The sequence below is a fragment of the Schistocerca cancellata genome, chromosome 2 (genome assembly GCF_023864275.1).
Source record: "Schistocerca cancellata isolate TAMUIC-IGC-003103 chromosome 2, iqSchCanc2.1, whole genome shotgun sequence".
NCBI lineage: Eukaryota > Metazoa > Arthropoda > Insecta > Orthoptera > Acrididae > Schistocerca > Schistocerca cancellata.
In genome coordinates this window covers 110,374,687-110,398,864 of record NC_064627.1, presented here as the reverse complement: position 1 = coordinate 110,398,864, position 24,178 = coordinate 110,374,687, and the positions used below count along the sequence as shown (strand labels likewise).

Genomic DNA, 24,178 nt, shown 5'->3' with positions numbered 1-24,178 from the left:
TTAAGAAAGAGTAAAGAAAACTGCAATTCTGAAACAGTACTGTGGTGTCACCGCCAGACGCCACACTTGCTAGGTGGTAGCTTTAAATCGGCCACGGTCCATTAGTACATGTCGGACCCGCGTGTCGCCACTGTCAGTAATTGCAGACCGAGCGCCACCACACGGCAGGTCTAGAGAGACGTACTAGCACTCGCCCCAGTTGTACGAAGACTTTGCTAGCGACTACACTGACGAAGCCTTTCTCTCAATTGCCGAGAGATAGAACAGCCTTCAGCTAAGTCCATGGCTACGACCTAGCAAGGCGCCATTAACCATTTCTAGAGAGAGTCTCACTTGTATCATCAAGAATGCTGTATACAAATGATGGATTAAAGTTAAGTATTACAGCAGCTACGTACTTTTCTTTATAGCATTCATTACGTATCCTGTTTCAGACCTCACGCCAGCCGGCGTGTGTAACGCGTGCATTTCGGCTACTTCCGAGTGGCGTGGCTGTCTTGATACGCCACAACAAGTACTATATGCCTATTACTCTTACATGCATAGTAATCTAAGATATGGTATTATATTATAGGGAAATACAGGGTTCACAAAATGTTGCTTTAAGCTTCGTATTCTGAAGGGTGTTGCGTACAGGGATCCATGTAGAGGACTCTTTAAGGAGTTGAAAATTTTGACCCTCCCTAGTTTATTCTGCTATGAATCAGTATGTTTCCTAAAGTCAAATCAAGAATTCTCTTCTCTGAACAGTGAAGTACACAATTATCAAACCAGAAACAGGCAGGATTTCCATTGAAAACAAACATTCAAAAAACAAAATAATATTCAGTGCCTTACCATAAGAAAAAAAGGACACAAAACTTACATATTTTTAAAACAGAATTAAAAAGGCTATTTTTAGGCCAGAGTTTCTATAATATTGAAGAATTTCTTTGTTATCTAAACAGATTGTGCTCATTTTTCGATTTCTCTGTATAAACCTTCATTTTTTTCAACTTGCATGTAAAAAGAAGACAAAATATGGAAAGTATAATTAAAAAATGGTAACATGTAATTAAGAATACGTTATTTCCCTTAATGGATTTTTTTGTTTAATCCTTGTAATTTTTTTCATCTTGCATGTAAAAACAAGACAAAATATTTAAAGCGTAAGTTAGAAAATGTTGAAGTGTAATTTAGAAAATGTTATTTCCCTTAATTGTTAACAATATAAATCATGCTCTCTCTCTCTCTCTCCTTCCATATGACAATTCCTATATCATGTATATGATAAAATGGGTGACAATGAATTGAATTGAGTTGGGAAGTCATTCCGCACACACCTTAATCACCACATCTTGCGTCCTCAGATTTTCATCTTTCTGCTTTCTGTCGAACGTCCTTCAAGGGACGTCCTTTACAGATGAAAACACGCTCCGAACATGGCTCGAAGACTTCCCAAAACGAAGCGATTTCTGCAGTCGTGGAATTGAAAAGTTGCCCCAGTGTTGACAGGCAGTTGTAAATAGTGAAGAAGAGTACATTACTGATGACTAAAATATCTGGAATGTGCATCAGTTGTGTTTGACAAACTTAGGGAAAAACTCTACGATCTGACGTGCCGACCTACTTTTTCGAGCTTCCGAACTGTTTTGTCTTTCCCCACTGCCTCTGCCAGGCACATAAGTGTGAAATGCAGAGTAATCATGTAAATGTAGATGTCTCCTCCGTCCATCTACAGGGATATAAAAACACTTTTCCGTATACTTCTATTAAAAGGGAAATATAATTTCGGTTCCGACTGATCTGAAGGAATGAATAAGGTTCATGTAATAATGTTCGTGTTTAACGGTGTGAATAATGTCGACTTTTCTAATATCGATTACTCGCAGAATAGTTGCATCAATCGAAGTTGGATGGTGGTCGACTGGTCGTCATGGAAATGGTTGTAAACATTTGGTTTGGAGGTTATATTGTGTGATACTTAATAACATTGTGTTTGTGAAGACATTAACGCATTTAATTCCATGAACATTTCAAATTATGTTTTTCGCGTATTCCGACTGGAATTGACAAGTCAGCTGTTGATGTGAATCGTGGAGACACCGTAGAAGTGGAAGATAGCGAACATTCAGAGCCGTGTTTGAAGTTTTGCATGCAACAAAATGGTGAAGCTACATGTCAAACGTCGAGACGACAGTCAGTTTCTTTATGAGACCACAGTCACGGCGTCAGTGAAAGATGTCACTCAAGACATCGCAGCAATTTTTAATGGAAGGCTGAAGATAAGTAGAATTTGTGATGGTAAGCCATTGACTATTTTTCCTCCACCAGTATTTTGAGTGTGATGTATGAATAACTATTGTAGGAGATAACGATACGTTTCCAAAAGGTATGGTAGGTTGTAGGGGCTCTTGAACAATTGTTATTTTCGCGATTTTGTTAGAATTTGAACGATGCAGATTGTACATAATTTTAGTCGTAATATTGAGGACAATTAATTACCAGATAAATTTCTTAAGAATGAATTGTGAGTTCAGCACAATCTAGTTTATAATAGTAATATTACAAAAGAACCGAAGCAAATCCAGTTATGATTGTATCGCTTTATTGAGGACGCTAGTGATTTAGCTTTTTTTATTCCAGTAATAAACTTTATTTCTTGTGACGGCTCATTAATATACAATTATATAAAAGGAACTGTTGCTTATTTAGCCCTATTTACATGTTTTGAACATTCGGGACTTTGTTGTTTCTTTGTTTTGGAATCAGCAGATTTTAACCCTTTGTTGTAATCTCCTAGTATTGTTTCACTTTATTGCCCAGATTTACCCTATACATATGCTAGATTTGCGGCATTCAGATTGGTTGCCACTTTATCAGTACATATTACCCGTACATACACATCAGTCTTGCGCATAGGATAAAAATAGTGTGAACGCTTCAGCTGATTTATGTTGGTAGTGTCAGTAACAAATACATTGGCTTAATAATGTTAGTAGACACATAACGAATTAGTTTTCCAGACAACCATGATTTACTTCTTATTAATTGACTATTTTAAACTCCTTTTTCCTCTATTATGTCTGTGTACTGTTTCTTTTTATATGTACAAATAAAAATTGATTGCACTCCCCCCACCAAGTTTCTGGAAAACAAAGTGCCCTTAAGAACATAGGTCAGTAAAAGTTATTTTATTTCCAGCAGCATCAAAAACATCACGTGACTATCATGTCCACATAATTTTTCAGTTTTCTAGATTGATGTTCACTTAAACGTTAGTTTTTAAGTATAAGGTTATTATAGACTTTTTAATGCCGGACTCGTAACTTCATGCTATATTCTATCTTATAATGTTCACTACAGTAAATATTGGATCTTTCAGAAATGGAAGAGTTAGCTAAGCATGGAACATTGCTCCCTCCAAACATATTGGGATTAACAGATGAGCAAGTTGAAGAACTGAAACTTGTTGATGAATGGGGTGAAAAATGCATTCCAAGTGGAGGCTGGACATTCAATAAAGATCCCATAGGTCGTAGAAATGGGAGACAGCCAAACGAAAAGATGCAGGAGATCATTGCTAAAACAGTTCAGGAAGCTAAAGCTATGGTGTCAAAGGTACGACAGTGTTTCTGATACACATGAGCTCCTTTTCTGTGATTCCATTATACCATGTTTTCTTTCCAGATTTTTTTAATAATTCTGAACTTCAATTTTCAAGCTGATGCATTTTATTTTTTCCTTGCTACTGGCTCGTAGTTTTGAAATGGTTCACGTGGAGATCAGTTGAAACTGTCATTAAACCCGTAAATACTTATGTAGAGTTACTATAATTTTGTCATTTTTCTTCACTTCCTCCTAATTTTTTTCCTGCAGATGCCTGTGTGAGATAGTTTAAGAAACTGATGGAGCTGTGACTTTATTTTCTGGTGTTAGCTAAAATATTGTCTGTGTCACTAAAATGTAGGCTAGTAACTGTGACATCCTGAGGTGTAGGTTGATATGGCTTAATGGAGGGGGGTTCTTACTGCTCACAACGTATGATGGTAGGTGTAAAATATAGCTTTTATGGCCAGTGACTGTGACTAGTGTATGCAAAATTCTGTCTTGGTGATGCCCGTGAGAAAGTAAAGACATTGACTCATGAGCTGCTTTTATGAAATGGTGTCAAGGGAACATCCAAATTTAGTGCTCCTACCCAATTAACAGTTCAGTACCTCATTCCTTATTTCATAAACCACTGTAGAAAGATTGGACTTTAACAATTTGAGTGTCACATGGTATCAGTGTCGGCTCTCAGGGCTCACTGCCACCTATGCCACATTAATCCGCTTTCGACATATTAGGCCTCATACTGTTGCTGTGACATCTGTCATTTGCCACTGTGTTTGCACCAATATAGCATGGAACTGTGGTAGCCCCCGTGCATTATAGGTTCAGTGTGGCAACACATTGCCTGTAGCTCATTGCAGTTATTCAAACTCACAACAGATTTCAAGCAGTTTGTTTACTGTTTATGAAGCACTTCTTACTCGTGCAAAAAACAAGCAAATGAAATCCACAGGAATCAGTACGAACGCGCACATAACTCCAAACACCAATTTAATTCGACCTGTGTGGCTAAAAGGAATCCACATTACCACAAACCAGAACTCACCCATACAATTAATATCAGAAACCTAATCTCAACGAAATTTCGACAGACAAGAAACAACAATAAAAATATAAAATCATAAAAAACATACTGAATTACCAACCAGAGTGAGATAATACATAGATCTAGCCATCTAGCGGTAGCAAAAATAACACATCATAGACATATCTCTTGAATGGCCACCCTAGACTTATCAAACTAGGAACCCCTCAGGATAAAACTCCATATGTGGTTCCGTTGATGAGGCCACATGTTCCCTGGTCTGACATACGGCAACTCTGGTGAATTTCTCACCTACTCATCAAACTTAACACTTTCCATACTCGGCAAGTAAACCAAGTAACAGTAGGAATTTAATCATGGTTAACATGTTGTTCTCCTTTGTGGCATACAGTGACTTACTCATGAATTTCATAGTCATAACCATAACTAACAAAAAATGAAAGTGACATTAACTCTCCAACCATAAACGACCCACTGCACTGAAAATTCCAGACACGAAAATGAATCATTTGGCCATTACTACCAACACCAAAATAACTAATTAACAAATTTGCACACACTCTTCCAATATTGCTGTGCAAGCAGTAGAGAAGTAGTCCAGTGAATTATCAACAGCACTCATAAACATTTAGAAACATATACATCCTATACCAGAGAGCACAACTGCATACTCCAGTGTGCCCTCTGCAAACATGATCCATTTCAAATGTACTGCAGCACTATAAAGTCATGCTACACAACACAGTTCCATGATGGGTTAAAGCAGATAGGTGGTACCACAAACTTCGGTTGGTGCTCAACTATATGCACCCTTTCATTCAAGGAATATGACAAACCTTAATGGAATAACTTAGAGAATGATGAAAAGACACAGCACCTTCAAGCACTGAAGCTGTAACACTTAATCATACCTGTCAAATTTTCAGAAAATTGGATGAGGGGAGACACTAATATCACAAGGTGTTGCTTACAGGGCAAGGCTGTTTTTATATTTGACACAGTGTAGTTAGGCTTCATCCATATGGTGAGATAGTTCATAACGACGACTTTTGGAATTTTTGAGATTCTTGGGTGAACATACCAGGACAAAAATATTCTGCCTGGTATGCAAGATGTATGAGACAAGTGAAACACCGTCAGACTTCAAGAAAAATGTTATAATCCCAGTTCAACAGAAGGAAGGTGCTGACTGATGTGAATATTACTGAACAATCAGTTTAATAAGTCATAACTGAAAATGACAGAAATTGTTTTCAAAAGGATGGAAAAACCAGTAAAAGACAGCCTCTGTGAAGATCAGTTCAGATTCTAGAGAAATATTGCAATGGATGAGGGAATACTGACTCAATGACTTATCTTAGTGGGTACTACTAGAGATCAGAAATGGAGAAAAGCACATGCTTATGGTGACCAATGACCTCAGAAGTCGCATAGTGCTCAGAACCACATGCTTAATACAGGGGGCTGCATACACTAGAAATCAAGACACCACTGCTACATCAATGTTACACTGCCTTCCTTTCTTTGTGCTGTAGTTCTGCGAGTGTGATGAGTCAGAGAAGTTGGCACTAAGGACGCTTTCTGCTCATTGACTCATTCTCTCTCACTAGAACATGCAGCAGTGTAAGGCTAATTGTGACGTAGTATAAAAGTTGTATGCATGATCTTCTTCTTGTAAAGTAGCACTGACAAGGCAAAATAACCAATTGCTATGATTGGATGGTCTCTAATAAAGCTGTGTTTGTGAGACTGTGGACGGTGTAAGATGAAATGTAGGTGATGCAGTGTATACAATTGCAAATGTGTACCATCGGAGGAAGAGTTATGTCTGGAATAAGTTTGATGCTGTAGTTCACACTCTATGTGAAAAACATAAAAAAATTCCTCAATTGTAGACTGGTTGCAATCTTGTTTATTCCATCTTCACCATAAGAAAACATCATTCTCGTAGCAGTTACAGCCACTGACAGAGTAATAGCTGCAAAAAGCAACTGCGGCCTCCATGTGGAAAATGATGTATAAGTGTAAAATCAAACAATGGAAAATACAAGATGGGATAATGACAGTATTATGTAGAGGATAGATTGCTACTCAGCGTATAGTGGAGATGTTGAGTCGCAAACAAGTACAACAAAAAGACTGATAAACAAGTAAGCTTTCAGCCAAAAGGCCTTCTTCCAAATAAGACAAAACACACATATTCACACAAATGCAATGCACACACACATTACCACTATCTCTAGCCTTATCAGCCAGAGACAGTAATCATGTGTTCGAGTTGTTTGCGTGAATGTGTTTGTGTGTGTTGTCCTGTTCAGAAGAAGGCTTCCTTGTTTAGCAATCTCTTTGTTGTGACCGTCTGACTCAAAATCTCCACTACATGGTGAATAGCAATCTGTCCTTTTCTAAATATTATATAGATGTAAAATTAGATATAAGTAATCTTATATGAACAAGTAGTATTCACAATTCAGTACAGTAATAACATAATCCATTGACAGCTATGTGAAAACAACGTGTACTTAATAAATTGGAACATTGATTGACCTATTGGAAATTTTGCATATGAATGAACAATGGCGTTACCGTCTCATCCCCCCCCCCCTCCTTTTTTTCCCTTCCTCCTATGAACATCTTGTGTGTATTGTGTAGTGGGACTGTGCGCACTGGTCTGCATTTCCAAATCTGTATGTCTGAGGCAGTGCTGAAGTGATGTGTATCATGGGTGCATTTTGTAATATGGGCTTTAGAAATATTGGAGAAAGGCAAACTTACATTTATAGAATTTGTGCAGGATGGAGCCAGCTGTGTCAATCATGACTTGTGTTTACGTGAGGGACACCTGCCACAGGTACTTGGTTTCGGGAGCTATTTTTTGTTTATACAATTGGCTGGTTTCATTTGTGAAGAAGGCCTTTTGGCGAAAATGTTCCTAGCTGCATGTGGAGGGTCGAGTCAGAGCTAGCACTTTGCAGGATTTTTCAGAGAGAACTGATTATTGTCCTCTGGAAGGCTTAAACCAGAGGCTGAGACAATTCTGCACAATCGTGGACACTTATTTCTGCTCTGCAATTGGGTGACAAACTACAGGACTCGTGTGAATGAGTTAGATGTGCACTACATGCAGGCAGTGTCACATGGATAGGAGAATATGTATGGTTTTTCTGGGATAGATAAATTCCTCCTTATGTCCTGTCAGTGATGATCTGATTTCAGAGAAGGAAGAATATTAGTGTTATTAATTACAGAAAGTAACAGCTGCCATGGGATATTGAGAAAATTTGTTATGGAGGGGGTGGGGAATTGCAAATTGCGGAGAGAGACCAGGTCTGACTGCAGTAAGCAAGTTCTGTCGGAAGTATGTTGCAATGTTTATGCAAAGAAGAAGAGGCTCGCTCAGAATAGACTAGCATGGTGAGCTGCGTGCAACTAGACATTGAACTGAACACCTCAATGGAGTGGCATTAATATTTATGCTGTCTGAGCACGATTGCGGAATGTGTGTAGTTGAGTTCCTTTTTTTTTTTTTTTTTTTTTTAATTACTAAATGGTACACTTTTGGTAAATTAATTGATCCCTTAAAAAATGCACAAACATAGGAACCGTTAAAAATTTATCCTGTAGAGGGCAAGATTCTAAAACTGCCATTCTTGGTATTACTGATCCATTGATTCCAAAAAATGTGTCGTACTCCAGGAACTAAGTTTGACAGGAAGTACACAAAACTTACTCTATTTCAAATGATTAAGAGATATCACCTTAAAATTTTAGTGTAGATTACTTTGATACCTAAACATTAAGAAAATTTCAGAAGTGTGGGCAAATTACAGCTTTTTATGTTGTTAATATGAATATACACTCCTGGAAATTGAAATAAGAACACCGTGAATTCATTGTGCCAGGAAGGGGAAACTTTATTGACACATTCCTGGGGTCAGATACATCACATGATCACACTGACAGAACCACAGGCACATACACACAGGCAACAGAGCATGCACAATGTCGGCACTAGTACAGTGTATATCCACCTTTCGCAGCAATGCAGGCTGCTATTCTCCCATGGAGACGATCATAGAGATGCTGGATGTAGTCCTATGGAACGGCTTGCCATGCCATTTCCACCTGGTGCCTCAGTTGGACCAGCGTTCGTGCTGGACGTGCAGACTGCGTGAGACGACGCTTCATCCAGTCCCAAACATGCTCAATGGGGGACAGATCCGGAGATCTTGCTGGCCAGGGTAGTTGACTTACACCTTCTAGAGCACGTTGGGTGGCACGGGATACATGCGGACGTGCATTGTCCTGTTGGAACAGCAAGTTCCCTTGCAGGACTAGGAATGGTAGAACGATGGGTTCGATGACGGTTTGGATGTACCGTGCACTATTCAGTGTCCCCTCGACGATCACCAGTGGTGTACGGCCAATGTAGGAGATCGCTCCCCACACCATGATGCCAGGTGTTGGCCCTGTGTGCCTCGGTCGTATGCGGTCCTGATTGTGGCGCTCACCTGCACGGCGCCAAACATGCATACGACCATCATTGGCACCAAGGCAGAAGCGACTCTCATCGCTGAAGACGACACGTCTCCATTCGTCCCTCCATTCACGCCTGTCGCGGCACCACTGGAGGCGGGCTGCACGATGTTGGGGCGTGAGCGGAAGACGGCCTAACGGTGTGCGGGACCGTAGCCCAGCTTCATGGAGACGGTTGCGAATGGTCCTCGCCGATACCCCAGGAGCAACAGTGTCCCTAATTTGCTGTGAAGTGGCGGTGCGGTCCCCTACGGCACTGCGTAGGATCCTACGGTCTTGGCGTGCATCCGTGCGTCGCTGCGGTCCGGTCCCAGGTTGACGGGCACGTGCACCTTCCGCCGACCACTGGCGACAACATCGATGTACTGTGGAGACCTCACGACCCACGTGTTGAGCAATTCGGCGGTACTTCCACCCGGCCTCCCGCATGCCCACTATACGCCCTCGCTCAAAGTCCGTCAACTGCACATACGGTTCGCGTCCACGCTGTCGCGGCATGCTACCAGTGTTAAAGACTGCGATGGAGCTCCGTATGCCACGGCAAACTGGCTGACACTGACGGCGGCGGTGCACAAATGCTGCGCAGCTAGCGCCATTCGACGGCCAACACCGCGGTTCCTGGTGTGTCCGCTGTGCCGTGCGTGTGATCATTGCTTGTACAGCCCTCTCGCAGTGTCCGGAGCAAGTATGGTGGGTCTGACACACCGGTGTCAATGTGTTCTTTTTTCCATTTCCAGGAGTGTAGATACTTATTTTAATTTGATGATTTGAAATCGCATCCTCATATAATTGAATTCAGAGTAACCAACAAATAATGATAAACAGGCAGAAACGTAGAAAATATTTACAAGAGAAAGTTATTCGCATTCCAGTGACATTAGGATGAAACTGAAAATTAAGAATTTAAATGGAACAGAGTGCCAGAATATTGTGAAAATCCTTTTAGGTATCATCAAAAACAATGAACAACAAATGCTACACCGAAACTCTTTGAATTGCTCGAAACTCTGTTCTTCCCTTTGAGATATTCTTTTCTCTTGCATTCCATATATTTATGAAATCTTTCATTGTTTTGTTTGTTTCTGTTACATAAGTGCTCTTCCCATTGTTGTTTATAATCTTCACTCCCACATTGGTTGAGTCTAAATAATGGGTAGGACAAAGATAACCACTCTGTTTATAGGTGAGCTGAGGTGGTGTGTGATATGCTTGTACAAAATTTAGAGTGATTTGGTGCTAAGTTTTTGGACAGTGCCCTTCTTCGAAGCTGGGGAACACATACTCACAAAGCTACGTGTTTTTGGAACAGCAGCCTGAATGAGGTGACACATTATGAACATAGTGGGTGTAAACTGCTCCTTCTGTGTTTTTGCTTCTGCTCTTCCTCTTAACCTAGACATACGTCACTGTATACTGCATGAGACTTCTATTGTCCATGACAGTGTGAGCTCACTCATGTCGTTCTCATGTCCCGTTGCCTTGCTTTCCTCTCCTACCCCTTCCCCTTCTTTCCTTCACCCCATCCATCTCTTCCTTGTGAAACTGAAACATCATTTTATTTAATGGTATCATTACTCTGTGAATTTTCTTACTGTGTCTGCAAAAGAAGATTAGTAACCATTTGTGCGTGTGTCGTGGGGTGGGGGGGGGGGGGGGGATGTGTGTAGTTAACCATTTACCATTAAGAAGACGAAAAATTTCATGTTTCTTTTACGTAAGGTGATTTTCGTAAGTATCAGTACAGAAAGAAATAAAAAAAAAAGCCTAGAGGAAAGTGTGGTGGGGTTGTATGGTAGTTTTTATTTTTTATCGTCAAGTAATAAAATTTATGGAAGAAGAACTGGTTTTACTTGGGATGGATCTCAGTGTGAATCATTGTGCCCATAATGGGAAGAATGAATTGAAGGTATATTAGTAAAAAGACTCCAGACAGTCTGTTATGAGACGATTCTTTACACAGACTCATGATCACAGTATTTCATGTCTGTCTTTGCTTGTTTCCCTTCAAAACTAAGCTGATGTTGTACCATTAAGTACTGGATGTAAATCTCATCTGTTGCCAGTAAGATTTTGCTCTAATAATGATCTGGATCTGTTATGTTGTCCTCTTCCTTCTTCTTTAGGATGACATTGAAAGATGTGTGAATTGTAATGGGGATGAAGTGCAGAGTTAAATATGTGGAGAAAGTAAATAAAGAGTGATTTGAACTATTAAAGAATCTGGAGAATGTAGGAAGCCAGAAAGAATTGTTAGACGCTTTTGTTTGGGGAAACTTACAAGTGAAGCTTCAAAACTAATGAAAGGACTAAATAAGAAATGAATTGGTCTCGTAAGACTTTGAGTCAGTTACTACATCACACTGTTTGTAATAAGCCCTCTGAAGAAAGGTGAATGTATGTCATGAGCATTATAAAAGCTAGCACTCTGTGTTTTAAAGAATGTCATAACAAATTATGTTTTCGTTCTGCCAGTTGGGTTATGTGTTACATTGGATGAATATGGGGCACCACAAACAGATCAGTGGAAGGTAGTGGTAAAGAGGTTCATTAGGATCTTAAAATAATCTGAGTCACCACTATTGTGATTTTGTGAAAACTCTGGAAGATAAATGAGTTCAATATCATTAAAGACAATGTATGATATTGTATGATAGAGATCTTACATGAAGATGGGTGTCGATCTTGTATATGTTGGAGCAATAAAAAGCATGAGAAGAGAAGCAGTGAACTATATTCAAGTGCACATAATAAATCTGTGATTATAAATTCACTGTATTTTGCTTACAATAATTATCTCACTGAATGCATGAAAAATGGTCATGAGAGTCGTGAAAGTAATAGATTCTCATATTTCTAAGTATTTCTGTATGCTTAATAGATGTTCTTCAGTTGAAGTTATTTTCAGAAATATTATTTTACATTTGTTTGATGCTCTTCCATTTCAGAAACTAATCCAACAGGATATCTGTTTAACACTGAAGATTGTTCAACGTGCAGTAGACATCTTGAGAGGTGCAATGATGATTGTGTATCCTATGAACCTTCCTCCACATGACACAATTCGCCTCGAACTGGAAAACAACGAGGACCTCTCAGGAACACAGGCATCACGAGAGGTTAATTTCTTGTCATATTTCATGTTAGGAACTTAGCAGTAACTTTATGTAGCTTGTTATGTACAGGTTATATACAAAGAGCACTTTCAATGCTTAATATGTTGCATGGACAGCAAACTAGTCATTTTTTAAGTGAGGGAGCCTCTGTCTAAAAATGCATTTGTTTAGAACTATTGATGTTTGAACAAGGGTGACTTTAAAAAAAAATAGTAGTGTTTGGGACCATAATTAGTGATGCAACATGTTAGCCATCGATGTTTAGGGATGTGTTACAAGCGATTTTGAGAAAGAGTAGCTTGTTATGGCTCAGCACCTGGGAATATGCATCTCAGTAATGGCAAAGCTTGTTTCCTGTATGTGTGCTACTGTTCTGAGCATCTATGGTAATTGGCTGAAGGACTGTGAAACCACAAATAGGTGCAAGGTGTTGGTCATTCACACCTTGTCACAGAATGTGATTATCAGATGCTTGCCCCCTTTGTAAAGCGAGATAGCCTATAAACTGTGGTAGATGGGATGACAGCGTACAGTGCTGGTGCATCCACAAGGGTTCCGGACCTCACTGCCCAGCACAATTTGTTCTGGGGGCTCCGTAGCAGACAGCCGCTGCCTGTTTCCATGTTGTGACCTTATGACATGGTTACTTAGGTTTTTGGTGCACATGAGATTATCAACATTGGTTGTTACAGTAACATTTCTTGGTACACTAGGTTGATGGTCATGTCTGGATATGCTGTCATCCAAGTGAATGGCACCTCAGAATATGCAACATTCTGTGGACTCAGTCAGTTGGGGAAATTATTCACCTGGCCTTCCATCGGACTTTAGGCAGTAATTGAAGGCACCATGAGGGCTGTGAACAATTCCAGACTACCTGCATCCCTTTGTGGTTGACATCTTCCGCAAAGGCAATAGCATCTTCCACTGGGATAATTGTCTGTATCACATGACCAAAATCGTGTTACAGTCGTATGAGTAGCATGATAGTGAAACTTTCTTGACCACCGAAGCTTCCTGATCTGTGTCCAGTGGAACACATCCCGGACTCTATTGATGCCCAGCCCCACTCTGAATTGTGTGAGCTGTAGCTAGGCATCTGGTGCTACATATCTCCAGTAGCTTACCAAGAACTTTTTGAATCCATGCCATGCAGAACTGCTGCTGTAGTGTGTTCCAGAGATGGACCAACACATCATTAAACAGTTGGTCATGATGTTTTGGCTCATCAGTGTACATTAGAACAGAGCTTCGAAATGTTGACCTCCAAATTGACTGCAAAGTGGTCAACTGCAGCATGTATACTTATGCAGATAAATACATCTGTGTGTTCAGGATCACTGATTTGTATGAAAAGGTCCTTCCATGGTGTTACAGAAGTAGTAGACATGATAGTTTTCAGAGCAACCCACAGAAAAGCAGCAAGAGATGTATTATCAGGTAATCAAGGAACAGGCCTTCCTGTACCAATCCGTTGACTGGGGTATGCAATATCCAGGTGGTTTCACACTTTTGTATAAAAATGAGCTGGAGATCCATTGTTTTTTTTTGACTGCATTACTCAATGAACCAGTAGTGACACTTCATCCAATAAGGTAGGAAGAACACATGAGAAAAATTAGGTACACTGCCCCTTTTATTTTGGCATTAGATACATACTTTCACGCCTCTAACAACTTGCACACAAGTATTTTCATCTGCCCACACTTAAGGGCTGTGCAAGTTCACAATGCCATTTCGTGTGAATATGTTTTCACTGGTGAATACCATCAAAACCTGGAATTGTGACCAATGCTGTAACTAACTATGCACAAACCATACTCATCATGAATAGTCCTCCACCACTATTGCCTGGACTTTCTGCATATGATATGGGCATACATTAGCCCTTTTGTTCACAAATAACCCTCCACTCACTTGCAGGGTCTGTGCCCAATGCATGTACCACTTGACAAATACTGGCAGACAGTTCCTGTATTAAGTGTTCCAAAACATCCTAAAGGAAAAATATTTGAACTAAGCACAATGTACTAGGTGTTGGAGGTGTCTGTTTTATACTCTCTGTATAGTAGGAATGTTAATTGCCTGCTATGTATTAATGGCAGTTATCTGAATTGTTTTTGTCATGCAGGTTATAGATGCAGCATTGGCTCAGCTTTGGTGCTGTGGTCGTGCAATGCAACTAGAACATAAACTTTCAGAATATGTTGGTAAAAATGAAAAATGCAAAGTGATTGTTAAACTGCAGAAGAAAACAGAAGGTGCACCAGCTAGAGAACCTGTATTTTCTGAGGAAGAAAGAAAGCAGATGATGCTTCATGCGTACCGGAGGCAGGAAGAACTAAAAAAGCTTGAGTATGTGAATCCTTGTTACTAACTTACCTACTGTAAGTTGTGCAGTGAAAAATTTATTTTGCTTCCCTTTGATTCTGTGTGTGATAACAATGCAGAAAGACTGTGTCACCGTGTGTGTGTGTGTGTGTGTGTGTGTGTGTGTGTGTGTGTGTGTGTGTGTGTGTGTTAATCTCATAGGCAGACATTGTCTTTATCTGTAATTTCAGTTGCCCTTTTATTCAAATCTGAATATCAGAAAGGATACTGCAGGTGAATTCATTAATTTGGAATGTAACCACCATGACTGAGGCATTTGCTATGCAGTACTTTTACATAAGAGTTTGTTTATATTACCGGTAACCATATGATGGTGGAATATTAGTGAATATCAGTTATTCCTTGACAACTTTTCTTTTCAGTCCCCATCACAAATTTTTTGCGGCTTACATGTGTTCGATTTTCAAGTCATTATCACATACCCATTCGTGTGGTACTTCTTAATTGTTGGGGAGTGTCAGCTTCATTAACCTTCTGCAATTAAACATGTAGCTGCTGGTCAGCTTCTGAATTTAAGAAACTGAGCTGCAGTTTCTTGAGATATGGTGTTTCTTCCATTTTTAATGTTTTTCTCTACTGTACTGTGACTGAATTGTAATATTAGTTTTGGTTATCCAGTATCTGAGGATTATACCATTAATCATACTGGACTTAGAATATCTTTTCTTCTCGTAGGAATGATATAAAATAGTATGTTCCAATACTTTCTTCATTTATTTTCTCAATTTCTGCAGTTTTGTTTTCACTTCTCAATGCAAAATACTGAAGATGTTTCAAAGACAATTTGTTTGCACTGTGTAAGAAGTTGTAGATGATTAGCAATTATTACTATGGTAAAGGGATTACACTTTCTTGAGTGCTGTCATTCCAGTCATTCATTTAGATGTATCTCATGTTTAATACTTCATTTCCATGCAACTATTCTGTTATTTTGCAAAATAAGTAAAATTCTTCAGAAATAAAAGCACTTACATACAAAGTAATTTTCATTTTGAACAATTCCCCTATGCTGTATGTTTGTTTTTCATCTCTTTAGAGGTAATGCCATTATCAATATTAATAAACCCTAATATTACATCTTCACGAACCATCTACTCAGAAAAGCAGGAACTAACTTATTGCTTGGCATTATTTACTTAATAAAATTCCATTGCTTTCATGCTTCAGCATTTTGATGATTATATTACTGTACATCAAGGCTGTTGACAATGCAGCTCCCATCTTTTTGTGGTTGCTAGCCACCAGCTATTGTGTTGTGGTCACTGGCACGGCAGAGCTTTGTGCTAATTAAGTAAGATGAAGGATCTCATACACTTCACATGAAACAGAATAAGAAACACATTTTTGTGAATTTCTTGGCATAAAAGTAATGTAAATACATTGAAGTATAAAATTATAAAATATTTAACAGCTATCAGTGAGGGTGGAAAGATGGTAGTGTTATTTCCATTATTATTTGTAACACCACAAGCTGCATGTTCAACTGTGGAAGACAAGTGAAAATGGCACCCCAAGTAGATTACGATGAAACCAGTCATAGCTCTGAAAGTTTTTAAAATAAAATTATTTTATTTGCTGTAATGGTGTACTTACTTTACTGTCTGGTCTGCAAAAAAACATCATGTAACTTTCATCTCCCTCATTCCACTGTTATTGTTTATACATTTTATGCACTTTCATAACTGCACCTTTCATTTATTTACAAATTATGCTAAGTGAACAAATAAACCCCATCAAGTTTATTGCGGGAATCGATTTAAAAAATTTCCTGATTGTAATTGTAATGTCCATAACTACACTCCTGGAAATGGAAAAAAGAACACATTGACACCGGTGTGTCAGACCCACCATACTTGCTCCGGACACTACGAGAGGGCTGTACAAGCAATGATCACACGCACGGCACAGCGGACACACCAGGAACCGCGGTGTTGGCCGTCGTATGGCGCTAGCTGCGCAGCATTTGTGCACCGCCGCCGTCAGTGTCAGCCAGTTTGCCGTGGCATACGGAGCTCCATCGCAGTCTTTAACACTGGTAGCATGCCGCGACAGCGTGGATGTGAACCGTATGTGCATTTGACGGACTTTGAGCGAGGGCGTATAGTGGGCATGCGGGAGGCCGGGTGGACGTACCGCCGAATTGCTCAACACGTGGGGCGTGAGGTCTCCACAGTATATCGATGTTGTCGCCAGTGGTCGGCGGAAGGTGCACGTGCCCGTCGACCTGGGACCGGACCGCAGCGACGCACGGATGCACGCCAAGACCGTAGTATCCTACGCAGTGCCGTAGGGGACCGCACCGCCACTTCCCAGCAAATTAGGGACACTGTTGCTCCTGGGGTATCGGCGAGGACCATTCGCAACCGTCTCCATGAAGCTGGGCTACGGTCCCGCACACCGTTAGGCCGTCTTCCGCTCACGCCCCAACATCGTGCAGCCCGCCTCAAGTGGTGTCGCGACAGGCGTGAATGGAGGGACGAATGGAGACGTGTCGTCTTCAGCGATGAGAGTCGCTTCTGTCTTGGTGCCAATGATGGTCGTATGCGTGTTTGGCGCCGTGCAGGTGAGCGCCACAATCAGGACTGCATACGACCGAGGCACACAGGGCCAACACCTGGCATCATGGTGTGGGGAGCGATCTCCTACACTGGCCGTACACCACTGGTGATCGTCGAGGGGACACTGAATAGTGCACGGTACATCCAAACCGTCATCGAACCCATCGTTCTACCTTTCCTAGACCGGTAAGGGAACTTGCTGTTCCAACAGGAGAATGCACGTCCGCATGTATCCCGTGCCACCCAACGTGCTCTAGAAGGTGTAAGTCAACTACCCTGGCCAGCAAGATCTCCGGATCTGTCCCCCATTGAGCATGTTTGGGACTGGATGAAGTGTCGTCTCACGCGGTCTGCACGTCCAGCACGAACGCTGGTCCAACTGAGGCACCAGGTGGAAATGGCATGGCAAGCCGTTCCACAGGACTACATCCAGCATCTCTACGATCGTCTCCATGGGAGAATAGCAGCCTGCATTGCTGCGAAAGGTGGATATACACTGTACTAGTGCCGACATTGTGCATGCTCTGTTGCCTGTGTGTATGTGCCTGTGGTTCTGTCAGTGTGATCATGTGATGTATCTGACCCCAGGAATGTGTCAATAAAGTTTCCCCTTCCTGGGACAATGAATTCACGGTGTTCTTATTTCAATTTCCAGGAGTGTACATGACCTGTTTACCAGGTATGTTACAGAGCCAGAGTGAGTCTTTAGTATTGCATATATTTTAGCAAAAATGAATCATATAATTCTTCATTAAATGGTCTGTTGTTTCACAAAATGTAAGAGCTCCCAGACTATGGCTAATAACTACTGCAAAAGTAGTAATATCAACTGCTTAACATGAAGTCCTGAGTTTATATATTTTTGTTTTAATAAAAATCCCAGGTTTACTGGGTCAAAATAAGAATAAACTTTTGAAAAATTACCTTTTTTGTATGTGTTCAGAACTGATAGTTGTGTGTTCAGCCACCAGAGAGAATCTCATGTGACATTTGTGGCCTGCAAGTTGGATGTTGGTTGCTGTGGTTGCCAGCAGATATCACCTTGACTGTGATTCATATTCTCAGTCCCTGTCCTGCATTGCTTAGGCAGTGCATTGGAAAATGGATAGCAGTAGTGATCCTGAGTTAGACACTGAATTTAACAGCTGAGGAATTGATGAGGAATGTGACTACTTTGTCAGAGACTGGAAGTGATGACAGTTAGTCAGATGATTTGGGCATCTGGTTGCCAGTGGTATGAAACAGATACATCTGCCTGTGCTCAAGCCAGCTCCTCCAAGATTTCTATTCAAAGTAGTTCATTTGAAATCCAGATTGTCGCCCTATGTGGGTCCTCAAAGTGAGTATGTGTGGTCTCTCATATATAAAGTAAAAGGAAAGATATTACCAATGTTAAAATGTGAGGGTTTATCACTTGTATTGCAGCAGAGCATTGTGCTGAAGCCCAGCTGCCAATTGTATTGAGAAGATGAACCACATGCCATGGTTAACTCAGGTCAGAATGAAACTATCAAAATCACTTGTCAATAAATATCCTCACCTTGCTGTCAATAACTGCTATCTCTTTCCTCAACACACATACTTGTTGCTCAGAGAACAGGTAGGCCTATACATATAAATAAATAAAACAGTTCCTGCCTCAGTCACTTGTTTATTTTGCCACTGTGTGTTTCAATGGCTGACACCATCATCTTCAGGTGGAGAATTATTTACATAGCTAGTGTTGGTGAAGAGTACAGACATCTTTTTTGGTGAAGAGTACAGACATCTTTTTAGTAGCAGACCATGGGGAGTGTATGTTATGTTGCGTCTTGTGAGGGATGGTAGAATCGAAAAAGTATGCATACTGCTGCCCGATGTATGTCTTCTCCATTGCACATTATGTTTAGATTGTCACTTCAAAGACATTATGCATATTACAGATATGTAAGGTACTGTGCGGCCTTTGAGAAGAGACATGAATCCACCATTTTGTCATGCAAAACTAAAGAATGGTGTGATCGTTGCTTTTCAGAGGAGAAAGGTTAAGAGCAATTCGATAGAAGGACAAGAGAGTATTGTCTTTTGTGACCACTATTTACAGTGCTGAAGTGAAAGCTGTAAACAAAAGACACAGAGTTGTTGAGGCCAATAGTAATTGTGGCATACAACACAATGAGTGGAGCAGCCATCATAGAGCAGTACCTAGCTAAGAACTGAGTGACTTGTAAGAAGAGGGAAACAGTATTACCAGAAAATCTTTTTTCTTCACCCAAGTTACTTTGTACAAAGCATATGCTCTGTTCAAAAAGGCAGGTAGTAAGAAATATCCTCTCAAGTTCTGTGTTGTTGAGATAATTATTACAAACAACAATGAAAGGGGTTTGTTTCAAAAGCAGTTGGTCATCAGTCTTCACGCATGGATACCAAATGACAGGCTGGCTGACAGTTTCATCCCCAGTTCCATCCACTGCAAAGAAATGACATCCACCAAGGAGTTGGCGATGCATAGCCATGTGCAGGATGTAGACGGAGGAAAAGGAGAGAAGAAATCAGTGTGTTGTTGTGAAAACTATAATATCACCCTGTGCATTGTTCTCTGCTTTCACTTATCACACAGCCACAGACATTTAAAGCCATGGTTCTCCTGATTAAAAAAAGGACTTTACGTTTCAGGAAACTGTAGCCATTTGACAGTAGATGAGTACACTAAAAAATTTATAACTTTTCCTCCCCTCTCCACCCCTAAAAATGGTCTAATAATTCCAAAAGCCAGTGTAATATTAGCCACTTTTCTATGTATTTATACTCAGTACTGAATATTTTATCTCCTAAAGGTAAGTAGTTGCCAGTACCTCTGATGTAAATTGTTACTGATTTTGTATGACATTGACACCAGCATTATTGCAATTTTTATTTAATGGGCATATCTTGTACTATAAAGTTATTTGTTTATTGAATGGAATGTTGTTTGAAAGTTGTTATATGGATATGCACAGCTGCTGAACCAGAAATAACTTGACAAAGACTGATATTCATACGAACGTAAAATCACTATCTTCAGAGATGGATTGTGCAATCAGAAGAATGTGAAAGAAAAAAGTAAATTAAAAGAAAGGGCAAGCTGTACAGGTAGTATAGGGAAGGATAAGTAGCATGTCCCTGAAGACGTGCATACTGAAAGGGATTCAATAATGACAGTAGACTGTCACTTGAGATTCAGATTCTAGTGTCCCATTAATGATAAGCTATTATAAATTGGGAGATGAGAGTTAAACTTAAAACAATCGCAAATGGAAATGATAGATACAGTGGCAGAGAATGAGGAACATACGGGATGCCCATTAACAGTCTGAAAAGCTTGTGAGGATGTTGCAGGATACATTGTATTGAGAAATACTTCTTAAAGAAAAAAATTAGATACGCTGCACAGTTTCCGAGTTAATTAGCAATGAAGTTAGTGAGTAAGGCCAACGCATCTGCAAAGTCAACTGCCAGAGACAGTGTTACCAAACAAGTTCTTTGTTTGGTTTTCTAAAACCAAACAAGAAAGCAATACAAAAACTGGGCATAGGATGGTAATAAGGATCAAACCCAAGCCAAGGATTGAGTATTATTATGCACTATGATATAAGAACTGCTAACACCAACTATATCGGGCGGCCATTTAAATTGTGCGTGCACAACGGTCTGATTGGCTAACTTCAATTATAATTAACACTGAAACAGTGCAATGTATCAAATTAGTTTCTTAACAATTATTTCTCATTGCATCCTACCCTGCAAACCCTGCACACTTGATCAATTTTACAGTTGTGTGACTACTTCCAAGATAATAATAAATTTTGTAGGTACTGGGATGTTGGACTATATTGATAAAATACAAATACCTGTTACTGAGCAGAGACTGAACACCATTCCTCTTCTCCAAAAATAGTACTTCAAAACTGAAAACTTATTCAGTGTGTTTATACCTACTGCCACTTGCTTCATTGTAATTTATGTTTCAACACCAAACACTTCCACAGTCCTGTTCTTTCCTTCATTTTTCAAATTCTGTGCTATCTTTTCTGCCTATATTTATCGTTCAGTCTCATTTACACTATTAATACACTTTCAAGTATATCTTTTGTTTTACCCTATTAATTACTAACAGGGCATTATAATTAATACTGCAGAATTTGAGGCCCTTATTCCAGGGCTTAATGTGATTTTTCTTCTCTCTTCATTGCACAATACACAGTCACCCTTCATTTCATTTTTCATTTCCTTGTGATTTTGTGCTCCAAGTTCTCTTGATGAAACAGTTTGTAAGATTTCTGTGGGTATAGATTTGTGCTTTATGTGTTTGAGAACCACACCACACCTGTTGTTGTTCTAGTAGGTGTTAAAGTAAAAGGCACAAGGCAAATGTTAAAGGGAGCAGTGTTGTTATTGCAAAAATTGATAATGAGGTCACTTTACTCTCACATTTCTCTTATCTTCTAATATTTTGATAATGAAAGAAATATGGCATATATTAATGAGTTAATAATTTATGTATTTTTAGTCATAATAGTTTAACTACATGGATGAGATACGTATCTTGTGGCTGAAGCTCCCTTTTTGTCTGCCTTTGCTTCCTAATGTATAATAAGGAAATGTGATTGTGTCTGGAGCAAACAGTTCTTGTTTTAAGGCACTAAAACAAGAAGCATTGTGTTGCAGGCATAACCACATATCCATATTATATAAATGATATACATGTTTTACTTATGATAGGAATTGTAATTTATTGGTCTAAAAATACAGTGATATTTAAATAAATATCTTTCTCCAGGGCTGTCGAGACAGAATATAAAAGAGAGAAAAGCATTATATTTCCTGGCATGAAGCAGCGTGGGATTCAGCTGTAGCTATGACATGTACAGGTGGTCGGTTTACTGTTTTACGTAAAAACTGCGCTATACAACAATTTAATTCAGAAACGGTTTGTATTTATATTGTCATAATGTGATATAAGATTGCATTTAAAATCATATAAATTACTGAATTTATCATTGCACAATACACAGTCACCAAATTTTATGTCGGAGATGGTACTTGTTTCTTGCAATTTGTATAGAAACCAGACTGCAGTTATTAAGAGTTGAAAAACGTGAAAGGGAAGCCATAGTGAGGAGGGAGTGAGGTGAGGTTGTAGCCTATCACTAATGTTATTTGATCTGTTCATTGAGCATGCTGTAGAGGAAGCAAGGAGAAATTTGGGGCAGCAATTTACGTTCAGGGAGAAGAAATGAAAACATTGTGTTTTTCCACTGAGATTGTTATTCTGCCAGATATGGCAAAGGACTTCGAGGAGCAGTTGAACAAAATGGACAGTGCCTTGAAATGAGATAGTAAGATGAAATCAGTAGAAGTAAAACAATAGTCATCGAATGTAGTGAAACAAATTAGGGAATGCTGATTGAATTAGATTAGGAAATGAGACACTGAAAGTAGAAGGTGAGTTATTTTGGCAGGAAAGTAATTCATTATGGCCAAATAGGCAGGGTATAAAATGCAGACTGGCAGTAACAGCAAAAACATTTCTGAGAAAGAGAAATTTAACATATAAATTTAAGTGTTACAAAATCTTTTCTGGAGGTATTTGTCTGGAGTGTAGCCTTGTGTGAAACTAAAACCTAGAATAAGCATTTGAAAATGTAACCTGGAACAGTAGGTTTGCAAAATTTAAAAAAAAGATATGTATGCTGTATGGCAATAAGAGTAACATGTGATATGTACAGCTACTAAGAGGGAACAACATTAGGGTGCAAGGCAAGGATGTTGCCTTTCTCATCTGCCGTTCAACATCTACATACAAAAGGTTGAAAATATACCATAAATTTCAGAAGTATTTCCTGGTGCCAGTTACAGCACATTCCTTTGCAGTTTCTGTGATGAAAGGCAACATAGGTTTCTGTTGCAGGTTTATGTAGAAAAGGCAATCCTTTCACAATATGTGTTGATCTTTTATTCCACTGTTTAGCCTTTCTGTGCAGTATATATTAGTAAATGTGAAGGTATATAGCTTTTAGAAAACTATTTACAGTTATGTAGTTCCAGTTTCAAGCAAAAACTTTAATCTTACTATCCTGCTCTCAATAATTTGCTATTAATTTTGTCCCACTGAACTTCTTCTATAATTTTTGCAGTAAGGTGCGGTTAAAACACAAAAACACAGTTTCAGAAAAAAATATACTAGCTTCACTAAACAGTTGTGAAAACAATGTTTATTTTGGATTAAAATTTGTGTTTGAAGCTGTGGATTGTAACCTGTCTTTAATTAATGTAAATGTGTACTTTACGTAATTAATGTTATGTGTTTTTTTTTTTTTTTTTTTTTTTTTTTTTTTTTTTTTTTTTTTTTTTTTTTTTTATAGAAACTGAAGTTTGTGACAAGCTAACTACTCAGCACCCATGGTTCTCATGTTCTGGGATAACCAAAGCATCTGTATCCAACAGTTCAGTAGTTACAGCAACAGTTAATTTTTTTTGTGTGTATGTATGAAATATTTTACAGAAGTGCATATAAAGGATTGTATTTACTGCAACTCTGTGGACAAATATTGTTTATATCCAGTGAATATAAATCTGTGTAAATATCGTATGAAATCATACAACAAAAATACATAACTACCTTGTAACCAACTCCTTGCTTTCCAGTCCATTGTTATTAAATTGTGACACAGGGCTGGCTGGTTCAAGTGTAATTGTGAAATAGTTTTCACGACCAAACTTTAGGTGGCAAGGGAAGCGTCTGGTTCTTTGTAACAAAACTGTGCATCAGTATTGTGCACTGTCTCTTCTGTTTTTATGCAAATAGTGGAAAGAGTGAAACTAACTATTCTTCAAGCATGAAACAGAAACAAGATTGAAATCATTACTCATTGCTAAGTGTGGAGCTAAGAGAGAGTGTAGGCATGCTTGTGTGTGTGTGT

The 24,178-nt window shown here is 39.3% G+C and overlaps 1 protein-coding gene across 2 annotated transcripts; it reads left to right on the top strand.

Annotated features, from left to right (window-relative positions):
- The first annotated feature begins 1,913 nt into the window (after positions 1 to 1,913).
- On the top strand, positions 1,914 to 23,888 carry LOC126161370 (cilia- and flagella-associated protein 298-A). 2 transcript variants are annotated; one of them, XR_007534904.1, is made up of 6 exons: positions 1,914 to 2,283; positions 3,365 to 3,600; positions 12,121 to 12,291; positions 14,420 to 14,643; positions 22,036 to 22,185; positions 23,621 to 23,888. XR_007534904.1 is itself a non-coding variant. In XM_049917138.1 (6 exons), the coding sequence occupies exons 1-5, from the start codon at positions 2,145 to 2,147 to the stop codon at positions 22,109 to 22,111; spliced, it is 846 nt and encodes a 281-aa protein (XP_049773095.1). In that variant the 5' UTR covers positions 1,914 to 2,144; the 3' UTR covers positions 22,112 to 22,126; positions 23,621 to 23,888. The 2 variants fall into 2 exon arrangements, 1 of the variants encoding a protein (XP_049773095.1); XM_049917138.1 differs by having other exon boundaries at positions 22,036 to 22,126.
- The last annotated feature ends 290 nt before the right edge of the window (positions 23,889 to 24,178 follow it).